The sequence below is a fragment of the Pristiophorus japonicus genome, chromosome 2, assembly GCF_044704955.1.
Source record: "Pristiophorus japonicus isolate sPriJap1 chromosome 2, sPriJap1.hap1, whole genome shotgun sequence".
Taxonomy (NCBI): Eukaryota; Metazoa; Chordata; class Chondrichthyes; family Pristiophoridae; genus Pristiophorus; species Pristiophorus japonicus.
In genome coordinates, this window is record NC_091978.1 from 222409699 (window position 1) to 222424977 (window position 15279).

Consider the following 15279-nt stretch of genomic DNA (forward strand, 5'->3'; position numbering starts at 1 on the left):
TTTCAGTATTAAGTATTATAAATCTGGATTAGAGGAATATGTGAGAAACAAAACCTATTCCAAGATCATCTTTTTAATATTTATTTTGGAAGAAAAATGAAATGCCAACCTCAAAGAATTAGTAACAAGATTAGATAGCACCTTTATGTAAACTGTAATGAGACAATGGCATTGTGCTGTGCGAAGATTATTTTAGAAGCACTTGATGCATTTATATTAAATTCTTTTACCTGCTGTTTTAATGATGCATTAATCCATTTAAAATAAACAGGTTAACGCCTCTATTAAAATAGGGGAATAAGGAATTTAATACAAACCTGTAAAGTGTGCATACGTTAATCTTCACACACCATAATTTAAAGACCAATGTGACTTGTTTCAATGATCCTGTTATTATTTATATACAACAAGGTGACCATAACAGATTAATTTCCCAAATTACAACAATGACTACACTTCAAAAATTTAATGGGCTGTAAAGTGCTTTGGGACATCTGGTGGTTCTGAAAGGCGCTATAGAAATGCAAGTATTTCTTCTTTTAATAACACAGCCCTTTGCAGTATTGGAAAATAACACATTTATTATTCCCTTGCTGTAACTGGAAAAACAGCACAGCTTTTTATCTCTTCTTATAACGACTACATTGTAACCTGTCTTAGAGAACATGTCCACTTGAAAGAGCTTTTCTGTCATTGCTTTTTGAGGAGTTTAGTTTTTCTTCAGTTCTGATGCATTTCTAGAAAAACTAATTTCCGTGATTTTAAATAAGCCATCTGGATGTACTGATGAATCTTTTTAGGACCAACTGTGAAGAGGCTGCGTAAGGCTTATATTAAGATCTAAAATGATGTATGCTAACACTAATCCAAGTTCAGATAGTCTGTGGTTTCCTATAGTTGTAAAATTCAGAAGACTACCAACAAACCAAAGCTCTCGACATTATTTTTCCACAAACTATTTTCTCTGCATTAGGGTTAGGAACAGTCAAAACAATATGGATCATTTGCTATAAACTTATCAGGTCTGTGAATTGTGGGTGTGGTTCTAGGCAATGATTTCAAGTTTAGCTATTGTTAATGATCTGTGTAGGCCAAAAACAGGCAGGTTGGAGAGCAAGCGACTGTGAAAGGTGCAATAGTTCCCACCGTGAATTGCCATTGCCATCACTGGTGAATAAAGTTCTTCGCATACCTCCACCTTTATGCAAAGTTTGTTATCATGAAATATTCTGAAGTTAAAATTTCAGAACTGGGGGTGAACAGACAACTTCACTCCTGCCCTCTTTCAGTTCCATGACAAAGCGAAAACTTGACTTGGCTCCAAGTTTCCATTTAATGATTGGAGAGGGAGAAGAGAGCTGAAAGCATGCCCTACAAAGCTCAGAATTGGCTTGGTTCTTCAAACTAGCCCAAGTTCTGATAAACTCGGTTATGGGCCCCAGGATAGCAGATATATACGTGATTATTTATAGCGAAGTAATATCCATGATTGTGAGGTGCTTTATTGATGTAAGGATTTGCTAAAACTCATTGAACAATGCAGCAATTGCATCTGTCAGAATTCCTAAATGTATCTGGAGTAAAACATTGACTTGCTCATCAGTAGATCTTGGCAATTCTAGTCACTACACCAATGGTACTTATAATATGCCCAGGACCATTTGTGGTCTGTTGTTTTTTTCATACTTCCTATGTGGAAGTGCCTGGCCTCTCCTTGTCCGTGGTGATACATTGGAAATTGGAAGCCCATTTTGTGACAAATTACTGAAGACCTGTATATCATTTTTGTAGTTCACTGTATCGACTCATTCCCGAGAGCAAGCCTAGCAGGAGACATTGCTGGGGATTGCAGCCCTCGACAAAAAGTTACTGATTAGTACTTCATTGGAAATAAAAGTAGGGTGAGGCATAAAAGGACTTGCTATCACACATTTTAGACTATCACACAATGTCAAGTTCTACCCATCTGAGTTCAAACTACAGTACAGTACAGTACAGAATGGGCTGGGGCGGAGGGAGCAGGATGCTGTAGATATGTTTTCCAGCAGTTTCCACAGAACATACCTACAGTCAGGGAATTTATCTCTTGTCAGTAACAAATATTCTTTCCTTCTCATTCCTGGCCCACTACCAACAGCTGGTTAGCTTTATGACAGTACCCCCACATAGGTTGTGCACCAAGCCGATAAAGCACGTTCCACCCTCGTGGAATAGGGTAACCATCAAAGATCATATGGCGCAAGTGCCGCAATTCCCAACAACACTACAGTTGCTGACTCTCTACCACAATGTACATGTACCGTACATGCATATTGTACTATACATACTGTATGCTGTGACTGTAATGTATGATAATGGCCCTGAATTTGTAGTATTAATGATGGCAAAATTGTCAGCACTCAAAATTACTGTGTAAAACCGACAGCAACTTCTGGTGTCCACATATGCAGTTAAACGTGGAAATCCAGAAGTTGCTGTCAGTAATACCCTGCTCCTCCACAGGGTGCGCTGTTGCAGTCTTCGCAGCTGGAATCATTAGGAGTCACTGATTTGTCATGAATTTAAACTATTTACACAATGAAAATGTTACGCCTTGGTCAATCAGGTACCTGAAAAACTAATTTTACAAGTGTGGAGTCTCATACACTCAGAACATTAAAAAAATTGCAGATTTTTAATAAAAGATTTTTTTTTTGATTAAAGTTTTTGTTCTGATATTTACATTTCTCCCTTAATCCCGTGTGTATTTTTATTTTGCTTTCTGTACAATGATTTACATGTGATTTATATTCCCTAGTTTTTACTTCCTGCTTTGCTCTCTGTGAGAATTCTTCAATCTGATTGCCTGATCAAACTGCCTGCTGCCTGCCCTGTTGCTGGATGCCTCAGATCTCCTGCAAAATATGGCAAATTCAAACTGATGTCGGAAAAGAGGAAATCTATGCTCTAGAGCCCGCTAAATCTTTGTGGTTTCCTTGAGGTCAGCGGTGAGCGCTGCCCCTTCACCGCTGACCACAAAATCCGGGCCATTGTAAAAGCCATGAGTAATTATAATGGGGGAAAAAAACAGAAATATTTTGCTGCTGGTGATGGAACTTGTGGGTCCAAAATTTCTGGGGTGGTGAGAGGAGGGCACGGAATTTTTCTTCTCGTTTATGATACACCCAGTTTCCAGTGGGTGATGGCCTCTGACCACCGCAGCCTGTTTTGTGGGTGTGTGGGGATGTTCTTGTGCTCCCTGGGAAATCCGCCTGTGGCTTTTAGCAGGCATGGGTTCCACCTTGGATCTTCCCAATGCCCCACGTAACTTGAGGAGGAAAGGATCTTCTGTTGCACCTCTACAACCTGAAGTCACCAACCCCAAGTGGCAAAATGACCCCATCCCTGGGATTTGGGACAAAATCAATGTCCTCTTCAACAGGTGGAGCAGGAACCCCAGAATGTGGGCCATGTGTTTTGAAAGCTGTAGTTAGATGTTTAGCACTGAGAGGGTTAAGTTCACATATTACTTGTTGCTGGATATAGTTTTTACATCACCTTCAAAAAACATCAAAATAATCTGTAAGAGCAGGTACAGGTGATATTTATTAAGTGAGCCTATAGTATTACAAGTGTTCTTGGAAGAGCAGGCCTGTTTTTAATGAAGATGGCTGAGTGCTCAGTGGACGGCGTACAGGGTGCTGAACCCCACTGGTACACAGCACAGCAGGTCTTCACACATGTATTTGTAATATTTTAGCTCCTTCAGTTTTGCACGCAATTTTTATAACCTCCATAGGCAGCAATGTGAATAATCGCTGGTGGTAACTACACCACTCTTCATATCTCTTACATCCAGAATTCCAGCATTTCAGAGAAAGAAACTTCTTTGATATGAAGGAGTGAATCTCCACAGAGGTTCGGCTGGTTCTCTGCCTGAACTGCAGCGGAAGAGCCACAAAATCCCTGGGTTTCCGTTGCTCTTTCATCAGACAGACATAGAACCCCCCACAGAAATTCATCACCAATGTATTTATTAGCATGGAGGCTGCATTAACTTATTCACTATAGCAACACTGGCACTTTTTTTAAAGCGAGAAATTAGTTTAAGCGTTGGGGTACATTCGATTTGCAAGTTAATAATTTTTCTTCTCTGCTTGCAGTGTAGTCTATATAGAAGTTACTACTGTTGGTAGCACTGTCACCACTGGTTTAGAAGATTAAGGGCCTGACTTGAGCACATAATCTAGGCTGACCCTCCAATGCAGTACTGAGGGAGTGCTGCATTGTTGGAAATGCTGTTCTTCAGATGAAACAATATGGTCCTGTCTGCCTTGTTCAGGTGAGCACTAACAATCTCAAGGCACTATTTGAAGAAGAGCAGGGAGTTTCCCCAGTGTCCTGACTGAAATCAACCCTAAATCAACAGCAGAAAAAAATTAAGTGGTTATTCATCTTATTTGTGTAGACACAATATTGCTCACACATAATAGCTGCAACCTAACAGTCACTGGATATCCAAAACCTGCTCTTCTTCTAATAGTGCCATAGGATCTTTTACTTTTCACCAGAGAGAGAAAGAAAAAGAGAAAGAGAGGAAGAAAGAAAGAAACTTACTTGAATTTGTATAGCGCCTATCACGACCATCGGACGTCCCAAAGCACTTTACAGCCAATGGAGTACTTTTTGAAGTGTAATCACTGTTGTAATGTCGGAAATCGCAAAAAATAATTCTCATTTTGACACTTTTCCATTTATAAGTTTTATAGTGTCTGTGACTATAGAGGCTGTGAACATTGGTGGAGGCCCACCGGAGAAACAGCGTAACCGACTGGTTACTCCCTTCTCCGGAAATTCTGTCTACCACCTGCTGAAGTTACAGCAGAAGATCAGGAAAACCCCTGTGGTAATTCAGGGCGAGAGTATCTTTGTCTCATTTCATTAACATAGATTTGCAGTGTAATACCTATATTTTATTTTTTTTCTGATGAGGGGGCTTTACAATGACAATGTAGTTGTCGACATATTTGTGTGTAAATGACAGTATGCTCACTTACCAAGTCTGGGTGATCATCAATGCCCCATTGATAGCTGTGTTGTATCAATGGAACATCATTAAGAACGTTTTACAGCCGTGACCTTTAGCCCTCTGCTCACAGTCTGTGACCCCTGTAAACCCATGTGCCTGTGTTATGTATAATTAATACCTGTCATGGTTGGGCCAAGAATTAATAGTTCTCTTCAGATGATTCTTGCAACAGATATCTTGCAGTTGAGAGTAGATTTATGAAATATAAATATGTATAAAGGTTGTGTTTGGCCATGATGTGCCAGAGGGTTTGTGGAGCAAAAACTATCAAGTGAGAGTACTTGTACTGCAAAACACTAGAAGGATGTTTCCAGTGGGGTTCCGCAGGGCTCAGTGCTAGGTCCCTTGCTTTTTGTGGTATACATCAATGATCGAGACTTGAATAAAGGGGGTATGATTAAGAAGTTTGCAGATGATACAAAAATCGGCTGTGTGGTTGATAATGAAGAAGAAAGCTGCGGACTGCAGGAAGATATCAATGTACTGGTCAGGTGGGCAGAACAGTGGTAAAAAGAATTTAATTCAGAGAAGTATGAGGTAAATAATTTGGGGAGAGCTAACAAGGAAATGGAATAGACATTAAATGGCAGGACATTGAGAAATGTAGAGGAACAAAGGGACCTGAGAGTGCATGTCCACTGATCCCTGAAGGTCGCGGAATGCTTGCTTTTATTAGCTGAGGCATAGAATATAAGAGCAGGTGGGTTATGCTTCAACTGTATAAAACACTGGTTAGGCCACAGCTGGAGTACTGCATGCAGTTCTGGTCACCACATTACAGGAGGTGATTGCACTGGAGAGGCGATTTATGAGGATGTTGCTGGGAGTGGAGAATCTTAGCCATGAGGACAGATTGGATAGGCTGGGTTTGTTTTCCTTGGAACAGAGGAGACTGAGTGGAGACCTCATTGAGGTGTATAAAATTATGAGAGGCCTAGATATAGTGGATAGAAAGGACCTATTTCCCTTAGCAGAAGGGTCAACAACCAGGGGGCATAAATTTAAAGTAATTGGTAAAGGTTTAGAAGGGATTTGAGGGGAAATTTCTTCACCCAAAGGGTTGTGGGGGTCTGGAACTCACTGCCTGAAAGGGTGGTAGAGGCAGAAACCCTCACCACATTTAAAAACGACTTGGATGTGCACTTGAAGTGTCATAACCTGCAGGGTTACGGACCTAGAGCTGGAAAGTGGGATTAGGCTGGATAGCCTCTTGTTGGCTGGTGCAGACACGATGGGCCGAAATGGCCTCCTTCTGTACTGTAAACTTCTATGATTCTGTGATTATCCTTATGGCAAATCTCAGCAGCTGTGGCCATAAATGGCAGACATCCCTAAAATAAGAGTATCCCCTAAATTATGCATAAGAATCCTTCAGAATGAGAACTAGAGGGCATCAGTACAACATTAACAAACCTCCTCACTAGAAATTAAGAGATTTTTTTTCTACACAGGAATAGTAGGACTGCAGCGGTTCAAGAAGTTGGCTCACCACCACCTTCTCAAGGGCAATTAGGGATAGGCAATAAATACTGGCCTTGCCAGCGAAACCCACGTTCCCGGAAAGAATTTTTTAAAATTGGAACAGACTCCCAGCCGTAGCAATTGATACTGTCTTGATTAATTCTTTTTAAAATGAATTGGATAAATATTTGGTTAGGAATGGGATTGCAGGTTTTTGAAATCAGTGGATGGAAAATCACAGGCCATGCATCCGCGATCTTTCAATATGTGCTGGTAGTAGACATGGTTCCCCACCATCAGTACATACTGAAAATTAACCACCCCTTGACCAAATATTCCACAGAACATTATGGTTCTTGTGCTGCAGGCATGAAGGAAATTCAGTTGTGTAAAGCAAGCAGTCAGGATTGAATATTGGAGATGAATGAATATACTGGATCTTTACTTGAATACCTTTGGTGTTCAGGGAGTATTTGTGCAGAACTTTAACTTAAGAGATTTAGACAATCCTCTATCCATATTAGCATGGATAGAGGATTGGCTAACTAACAGAGAACAGGGAGTCGGGATAAATGGTTCATTCTCTGGTTGGCAATCAGTAACTAGTGGGGTGCCGCAGGAATCAGTGCTGGGACCCCAACTATTTACAATCTATATTAACGACTTGGAAGAATGGACTGAGTGTAGGGTAGCCAAGTTTGGATGATACAAAGATGGAAGGAAAAGCAATGTGTGAGGAGGACACAAAAAATCTGCAAAAGGACATAGACAGGCTAAGTGAGTGGGCAAATATTTGGCAGATGGAGTATAATGTTGGAAAGTGTGAGGTCATGCAATTTGGCAGAAAAATCAAAGAGCAAGTTATTATTTAAATGGAGAAAGATTGCAAAGTGCTGCAGTACAGCGGGACACAAAAGGATAGTATGTAGGTACAGCAAGTGATCAGGAAGGCCAATGGTATCTTGGCCTTTATTGCAAAGGGGATGGAGTATAAAAGCAGGGAAGTCTTACTACAGCTATATAAGGTATTGATGAGGCCACACATGGAATACTGCGTGCAGTTTTGGTTTCCATATTTATGAAAGGATATACTTGCTTTGGAGGCAGTTCAGAGAAGGTTCACTAGGTTGATTCCGGGGGATGAGGGGGTTGACTTATGAGGAAAGGTTGAGTAGGTTGGGCCTTTACTCATTGGAATTCAGAAGAATGAGAGGTGATCTTATCGAAATGTATAAGATTATGAGGGGGCTTGACAAGGTGGATGCAGAGAGCATATTTCCACTGATGGGGGAGATTAGAACTAGAGGGCACAATCTTAGAATAAGGGGCCACCCATTTAAAACAGAGATGAGGAGAAATTTCTTCTTTTGGAGGGTTGTAAATCTGTGGAATTCGCTGCCTCAAAGAGCTGTGGAAGCTGGGACATTGAATAAATTTAAGACAGAAATAGACAGTTTCTTGAACAATAAGGTGATAAGGAGTTATGGGGAACAGGCAAGGAAGTGGACCTGAGTCCATGATAAGATCAGCCATGATCTTATTAAGTGGCGGAGCAGGCTCGAGGGGCCGAATGGCCTACTCTTCCTATTTCTTATGTACTTATGTTCTTAAATATATGGGGTAAAATTCCTGTTAGAGTTAAGTATGCATGGCCTGCGAAAGGAAAAAGCTCGATGGGCCAAGTGGTCTTTTTTCTTCGGGAGTTGAAATTTGAAATCTAGATCTCATTGACTATGCAACACACTTAAAATTGAATTATTTTTATCCATAAAGTGGCCATGAGGGTTGCACAGCATTCTACTTGATTGACCAATGCAGGATAACGTATTGGAATTCCAGCAAAAGTGTAAATATCACAGGTTGGAATGATGCTTCTATCCCAGGATGACAAATACTTCCAACTGAAAACTGAATTTTATCACTTAAATTCAGTGCCAACTTTTGTCTGTATGTTGCTGTGAAACTTGTTGGGAAGTTTTACTATGTTAAAGGCACTATCTATCTGTAAATACAAGTTGTTATAATATCATTCTCAGTTGGTAAATTGTAACTAATGGGTTGCCACAGGGATCAGTGCTGGGGCCTCAACTTTTTACAATTTATATTAATGACTTGGATGAAGGGACCGAATGTAATGTAGCCACTTTTTCTGATGATACAAAGATAGGTGGGAAAGCAAGTTGTGAGGAGGACACAAAGAATCTACAAAGGGATATAGATAGGCTCAGTGAATGGGCAAAAATTTGGCAGATGGAGTATAATGTGGGAAAATGTGAGGTTATCCACTTTGGTGGAAAAAATAAAAAAGCTAATTATTATTTAATTGGGGACAGATTACAAAATGTGGTGGCATTTTACATGAAACACAAAAAGTTAGCATGCAGAACCAGCAAGTAATTAGGAAGTCAAATGAAATGTTGGCCTTTATTGCAAGGGGGATGTAGTATAAAAGTAGGGAAGTCCTGCTAAACTGTGCAGGGCGTTGGTAAGGCCACACCTGGAATACTGCGTATAGTTTTGGTCTCCTTATTTAAGGAGAGATATACGTGCACTGGAGGCAGTTCAGAGAAGGTTCACTGGGTTGATTCCTGAGATGAAGGGATTGTCTTATGAAGAAAGGTTGAGCAGCTTGGGCCTATACTCATTGGAGTTTAGAAGAATGAGAGATGATCTTATTGAAACATTAAGATTCTGAGGAGACTTGACAGGGTAGATGCAGAGAGGATGTTTCCCCTCATGGGGAATCTAGAACTAGGGAGCATAGTTTCAGAATAAGGGGTCGCCATTTAAAACAAAAATGAGAAGGAATTTCTTCTCTCAGAGGGTCATGAATCTCTGGAATGCTCTACCTCAGACAGCTGTGGAGACTGAGTCATTGAATATATTGAAGGTGAAGATAGATACATTTTTGAACGATAAGCGAATCAAAGATTATGGGGAGCGGGCGAGGAAGTGGAGTTGAGGCCAGGATCAGATCAGCCATGATCTTATTGAATGTCGGAGCAGGCTCGAGGGGCCAAATGGCCTACTCCTGCACCTATTTCTTATGTTCTTATTTGAGATGACTCACTTCAGCTGAGTTTAAATTAATCAGCAACTGCTGATTCTAACTATAGCCAGTATTAACATAGAAACATAGAAAATAGGTGCAGGAGTAGGCCATTCGGCCCTTCGAGCCTGCACCACCATTCAATATGATCATGGCTGATTATGCAACTTCAGGACTCCATTCCTGCTTTCTTTCCATACCCCTTGATCCCTTTAGCCATAAGGGCCACATCTAACTCCCTTTTGAATATATCTAACGAACTGGCCTCAACAACTTTCTGTGGGAGAGAATTCCACAGGTACACAATTCTCTGATTGAAGAAGTTTCTCCTCATCTCGCTCCTAAATGGCCTACCCTTTATCCTTAGACTGTGACCCCTGGTTCTGGACTTCCCCAACATTGGGAACATTCTTCCTGCATCTAACCTGTCTAAACCCGTCAGAATTTTAAACGTTTCTATGAGGGCCCCTCTCATTCTTCTGAACTCCAGCGAATACAAGCCCAGTTGATCCAGTGTTTCTATGAGATCCCCTTTCATTCTTCTAAATTCTGGTGAATATAAGCCTAGTCGATCCAGTCTTTCTTCATATGTCAGTCCTGCTATTCCGGGAATCAGTCTGGTGAACTTTCGCTGCACTCCCTCAATAGCAAAAATGTCCTTCCTCAGATTAGGAGACCAAAACTGTACACAATATTTAAGGTGTGGCCTCACCAAGGCCCTGTTCAATTGTAGTGAGACCTCCCTACTCCTATACTCAAATCCTCTCGCTATGAAGGCCAACATGCCATTTGCCTTCTTCACTGCCTGTTGTACCTGCATGCCAACTTTCAATGACTGATGTACCACGACACCCAGATCTCATTGCATCTCCCCTCTTTTACCCATCTGTCACCATTCAGATAATATTCTGCCTTCCTGTTTTTGCCACCAAAGTGGATAACCTCACATTCATCCACATTATACTGCATCTGCCATGCATTTGCCCACTCTCCTAACCTGTCCAAGTCACCCTGCAGCCTCTTAGCATCCTCCTCACAGCTCACACTGCCACCCAGCTTAGTATCATCTGCAAACTTGGAGATATTACATTCAATTCCTTCGTCTAAATCATTACTGTATATTGTAAATAGCTGGGGTCCCAACACTGAACCCTGCGGTACCCTACTAGTCAGTGCCTGCCATTCTGAAAAGGACTCCTTTATTCCTACTCTTTGCTTTCTGTCTGCCAACCAGTTCTCTATCCACGTCAATACATTACCCCCACTACCATGTGCTTTAATTTTGTACACTAATCTCTTGTGTGGGACCTTGTCAAAAGCCTTTTGAAAGTCCAAATACACCACATCCACTGGTTCTCCCTTGTCCACTCTACTAGTTACATCCTCAAAAAATTCTAGAGATTTATCAAGCATGATTTCCCTTTCATAAATCCATGGTGACTTGGACCGGTCCTGTCACTGCTTTCCAGATGCACTGCGATTGCATCTTTAATAATTGATTCCAACATTTTCCCCGCTACTGATGTCAGGCTAACCAGTCTATAATTCCCTGTTTTCTCTCCCTCCTTTTTTAAAAAGTGGTGTTGCATTAGTTACCCTCCAATCTATAGGAACTGATCCAGAGTCTATAGAATGTTAGAAAATGACCACCAATGTATCCACTATTTCGAGGGCCACTTCCTTAAGTACTCTGGGATGCAGACTATCAGGCCCTGGGGATTTATCAGTCTTCAATCCCATCAATTTCCCTAACACAATTTCCTGACTAATAAGGATTTCCTTCAGTTCCTCCTTCTCGCTAGACCCTCGGTCCCCTAGTATATCTGGAAGGTTATTTGTGTCTTCCTTAGTGAAGACAGAACAAAAGTATTTGTTCAATTGGTCTGCCATTTCTTTTTTCCCCATTATAAATTCACCTGATTCTGACTGCAAGGGACCTACATTTGTCTTCACTAATCTTTTTCTCTTTACATATCTATAGAAGCTTTTGCAGTCAGTTTTTATGTTCCCTGCAAGCTTCCTCTCATACTCTATTTCCCCCCTCCTAATTAAATCCTTTGTCCTCCTCTGCTGAATTCTAAATTTCTCGCAGTCCTCAGGTTTGCTGCTTTTTCTGGCCAATTTATATGCCTTTTCCTTGGATTTAACACTATCCCTAATTTCCCTTGTTAGCCACGGTTGAGCCACCTTCCCCGTGTTAATTTTACGCCAGACAGTGATGTACAATTGTTGAAGTTCATCCATGTGATCTTTATATGTCAGCCATTGCCTATCCACCGTCAACCCTTTAAGTATCATTTACCAGTCTATCCTAGCCAATTCATGTCTCATACTATCGAAATTACCTTTCTTTAAGTTCAGGACCCTAGTCCCTGAATTAACTGTGTCACTCTCCATCTTAATGAAGAATTCTACCATATTATGGTCACTCTTCCCCTAGGGGCCTAGTATGACAAGATTGCTAATTAATCCTCTCTCATTACTCAACACCCAGTCTAGGATGGCCAGCTCTCTATTTGGTTCCTCGACATATTGGTCCAGAGAACCATCCCTTATACACTCCAGGAAATCCTCCTCCAATGTATTGCTACCAGTTTGGTTAACCCAATCTATGTGTAGATTAAAGTCACCAATGATAACTGCTGTATCTTTATTGCACGCATTCCTAATTTCCTGTTTGATGCCATCCCAACCTCACTACTACTGTTTGGTGCTCTGTACACAACTCCACTAGCGTTTTCTGCCCTTTGGTGTTCCACAGCTCTACCCATAAAGATTCCACATCATCCAAGCTAAAGTCCTTCCTTACTATTGCGTTAATCTCCTCTTTAACCAGCAACGCTACCCCACCTCCTTTTCCTTTCTGTCTATCCTTCCTGAATATTGATTACCTCTGGATGTTGAGTTCCCAGCCTTGGTCATCACAGAGCCACGTCTCCGTAATCCCAATTACATCATATCCATTAACAGCTATCTGTGCAGTTAATTCATCCATCTTATTATGAATGCTACTCGCATTGAGACACAGAGCCTTCAGACTTATTTTTTTAACACTCTTTGTCCTTTTAGAATTATGTTGTGATGTGGCTCTTTTTGATTTTTGCCTTTGATTTCTCTGCCCTCCACTTTTCCTTATCTCCTCTCTACCTTTTGCTTCTGTCCCCATTTTACTTCTCTCTGTCTTCCTGCATAGATTCCCATCCCCCTGCCATATTAGTTTAAACCCTCCCCAACAGCACTCGCAAACACTCCCCCATGACATCAGTTCTGGTCCTGCCCAGGTGCAGACCGTCTGGTTTGTATTGTCCCCACCTCCCCCAGAACCAGTTCCAATGTCCCAGGAATTTGAATCCCTCCCTCTTGCACCATTCCTCAAGCCACGTATTCATCTTAACTATCCTGCTATTTCTATTCTGACTGGCACATGGCACTGGTAGCAATTCTGAGATTACTACCTTTAAATTTTAATTTAACTCCTAGCTCCCTAAATTAAGCTTGTAGGACCTCATCCCATTTTTGACTATAGATGATACCTATATGCACCACGACAATTGGCTGTTCACCCTCCCTCTCCAGAATGCCCTGCAGCCGCTCCGAGACATCCTTGACCCTTGCACCAGGGAGGCAACATACCATCCTGGAGTTTCGATTGCAGCCGCAGAAATGCCTATCTAACAATAGAATCCCCACCACTGTAGCTCTCCCACTCTTTTTCCTGCCCCCCTGTGCAGCAGAGCCACCCATGGTGCTATAAACTTGGCTGCTGTTGCCTTCCCCTGATGAGCCATATCCCCTAACAGGGGAGCCCTGCACTACCTTCCTACTCCTGCTCTGCCTGTATTAGACTAGCATTCTACTATCTCCTGACTGTAGTAGTACAGTACATATAGATTTTTATAATGGGTCAGCATTGTATTTTTCACCTCTGGCACCTGGAATGGAATCCAGCCTAGACAAATAGGGTGAAAGTCTATTCTCTCTGTCAGCTGTGTTAAGGCACTCATAAGAAGTGGAGTTGGGAAGTTTGAAGCCATTTCTTAACAGGGAATGTTTCACAGCATAAAGCTATGTAAATTGGTAGACTTACAGAGTTCTAACGAATGGTTATTCTGAAAAATCAAATATTTTCCTGGGAACATTGGGCTCAATGTTAGAGCAAGAGTAGAAGGAACTTTATTTTACATGTGGCTGTGCTATATTCGAGCTGAAAGGTACTGACACGCGGTGAGAAAAGTTTTCCATTCCTCAGTACTGAAATTCTGCATCTTGATGTGCCAAAAAAATCATTCTGTAGAAGCTTTTTATTAATTTGAAATGAAGCTTTTTTGACATGCAGAATTCTGGGACAATGACAGAGTGCGCTGAAAAGACCCTCAGTGATCCGTGTTGTAGTATACATGTTTACTAATGATGAGCATTTTATGAAGCCCCCTGTCTTTATATTGCATGCTCAGAACACTGTAGTTTAAGGTTTGTACTTGCACAAGATTTCTGTTCCTTTTTCAAACCAGAGTTTGGTAGCAGTGACATATATACCTTGTTGATTGTGATACATGCCTTATAAATGCTATTCCTCTGAAGACCCACAACCAAATGAACCCAGTTGGCTGCTGTTAATTGGTCGGGGGTTATAGCTATGACTTATAATAATGTTTTCTCCGAGACTGGTTGAGACTCGCATATTATCTAGGAGCCAGAGGTTGAAGTCCCAGGCTGTTCGACACTCAAGTCTGCCAGTCACTCATGTGATCTGTTTTGCAGTTCTCAGCTGGGCTATCAGCTGGATTCCACACCAGGGAAGCAAAAGCAAAACTGCTATTGTCCATCTGACCTCTTAGCCAAGTGTTCTTTCTATGCTTTATTAAGAAGTGGCATTAGCAATGGTAGTGCTGGTTTAACCCAGAGCTGCCAACTTTTCTGAGCAGTCATATCAAAGCGGCAAACTGATGGAACAATGTGGAAGGGAAGATTTTCATTTATATAGTGTCTTTATGTCCCCAGGATATCCCAAAGCATTTCACAGCCAACGAGTTACATTTGAAGTGTATTCGCTGTTGTAATGTAGGCAAATACATCAACCAATTTGTACCCAGCAAGGTTCCACAAACAGCAATGAAATGAATGACAAATCACTTGGAAAAGAATATGTCCATGTTTTCTACACTACCTTTAAATGTTACTTGCATGATTAAATGTATGTTTGTTTTTTCCCTCTGATTGTAATTAGGGCGACCCTGGATCATCAGCTGCTGGAATAAAGGTTAGACTGGTCCTTGTTACTGAAGTTTTAGGTTCAGTTTCTTTTTTGGCTTTGAACTTTGTCGAATGACTACTGGTTCTAAAGATCGTTAGGTGAATGGCGTCTTTCCTTTCTCTTGTTCCTCTACAGGGTGAACCAGGTGAATCTGGGCATCAGGGACAAAAGGTAATAGCAAGGAGAAAAGCATGAGTCTGCTTTTTAACTTTTTCAATGTCTAGAATCTGAGTTGGTAAATAGGATTGTCTTTGGGCAAGAATTAACTAGCTTTGTGCATTGCTCTTGCGTCTGCTGATGACCTAAGTAGGAAATTGTCATAGAAAGAATAAGAGGCAGAATTAACAGTGACTTTTTGGCATCGGCCTTTCAATCAATACCCAAAGGTAGACAGTTCATAAAACAAATAGTTAGGAATCGATCAGAACTTAACAATGAATAGACTGT

General features: G+C 41.2%; 1 protein-coding gene across 1 annotated transcript in view; it reads left to right on the top strand.

The window, feature by feature from the left end:
* The window catches only part of LOC139229846 (collagen alpha-1(XXV) chain-like), a 321691-nt gene that overhangs the window by 45896 nt on the left and 260516 nt on the right, over positions 1 to 15279 (top strand). The window contains exons 12-13 of the mRNA XM_070861466.1: positions 14806 to 14838; positions 14968 to 15003. Coding sequence (XP_070717567.1) covers positions 14806 to 14838; positions 14968 to 15003 — 69 coding nt within the window. The remainder of the gene's footprint in view (positions 1 to 14805; positions 14839 to 14967; positions 15004 to 15279) is intronic.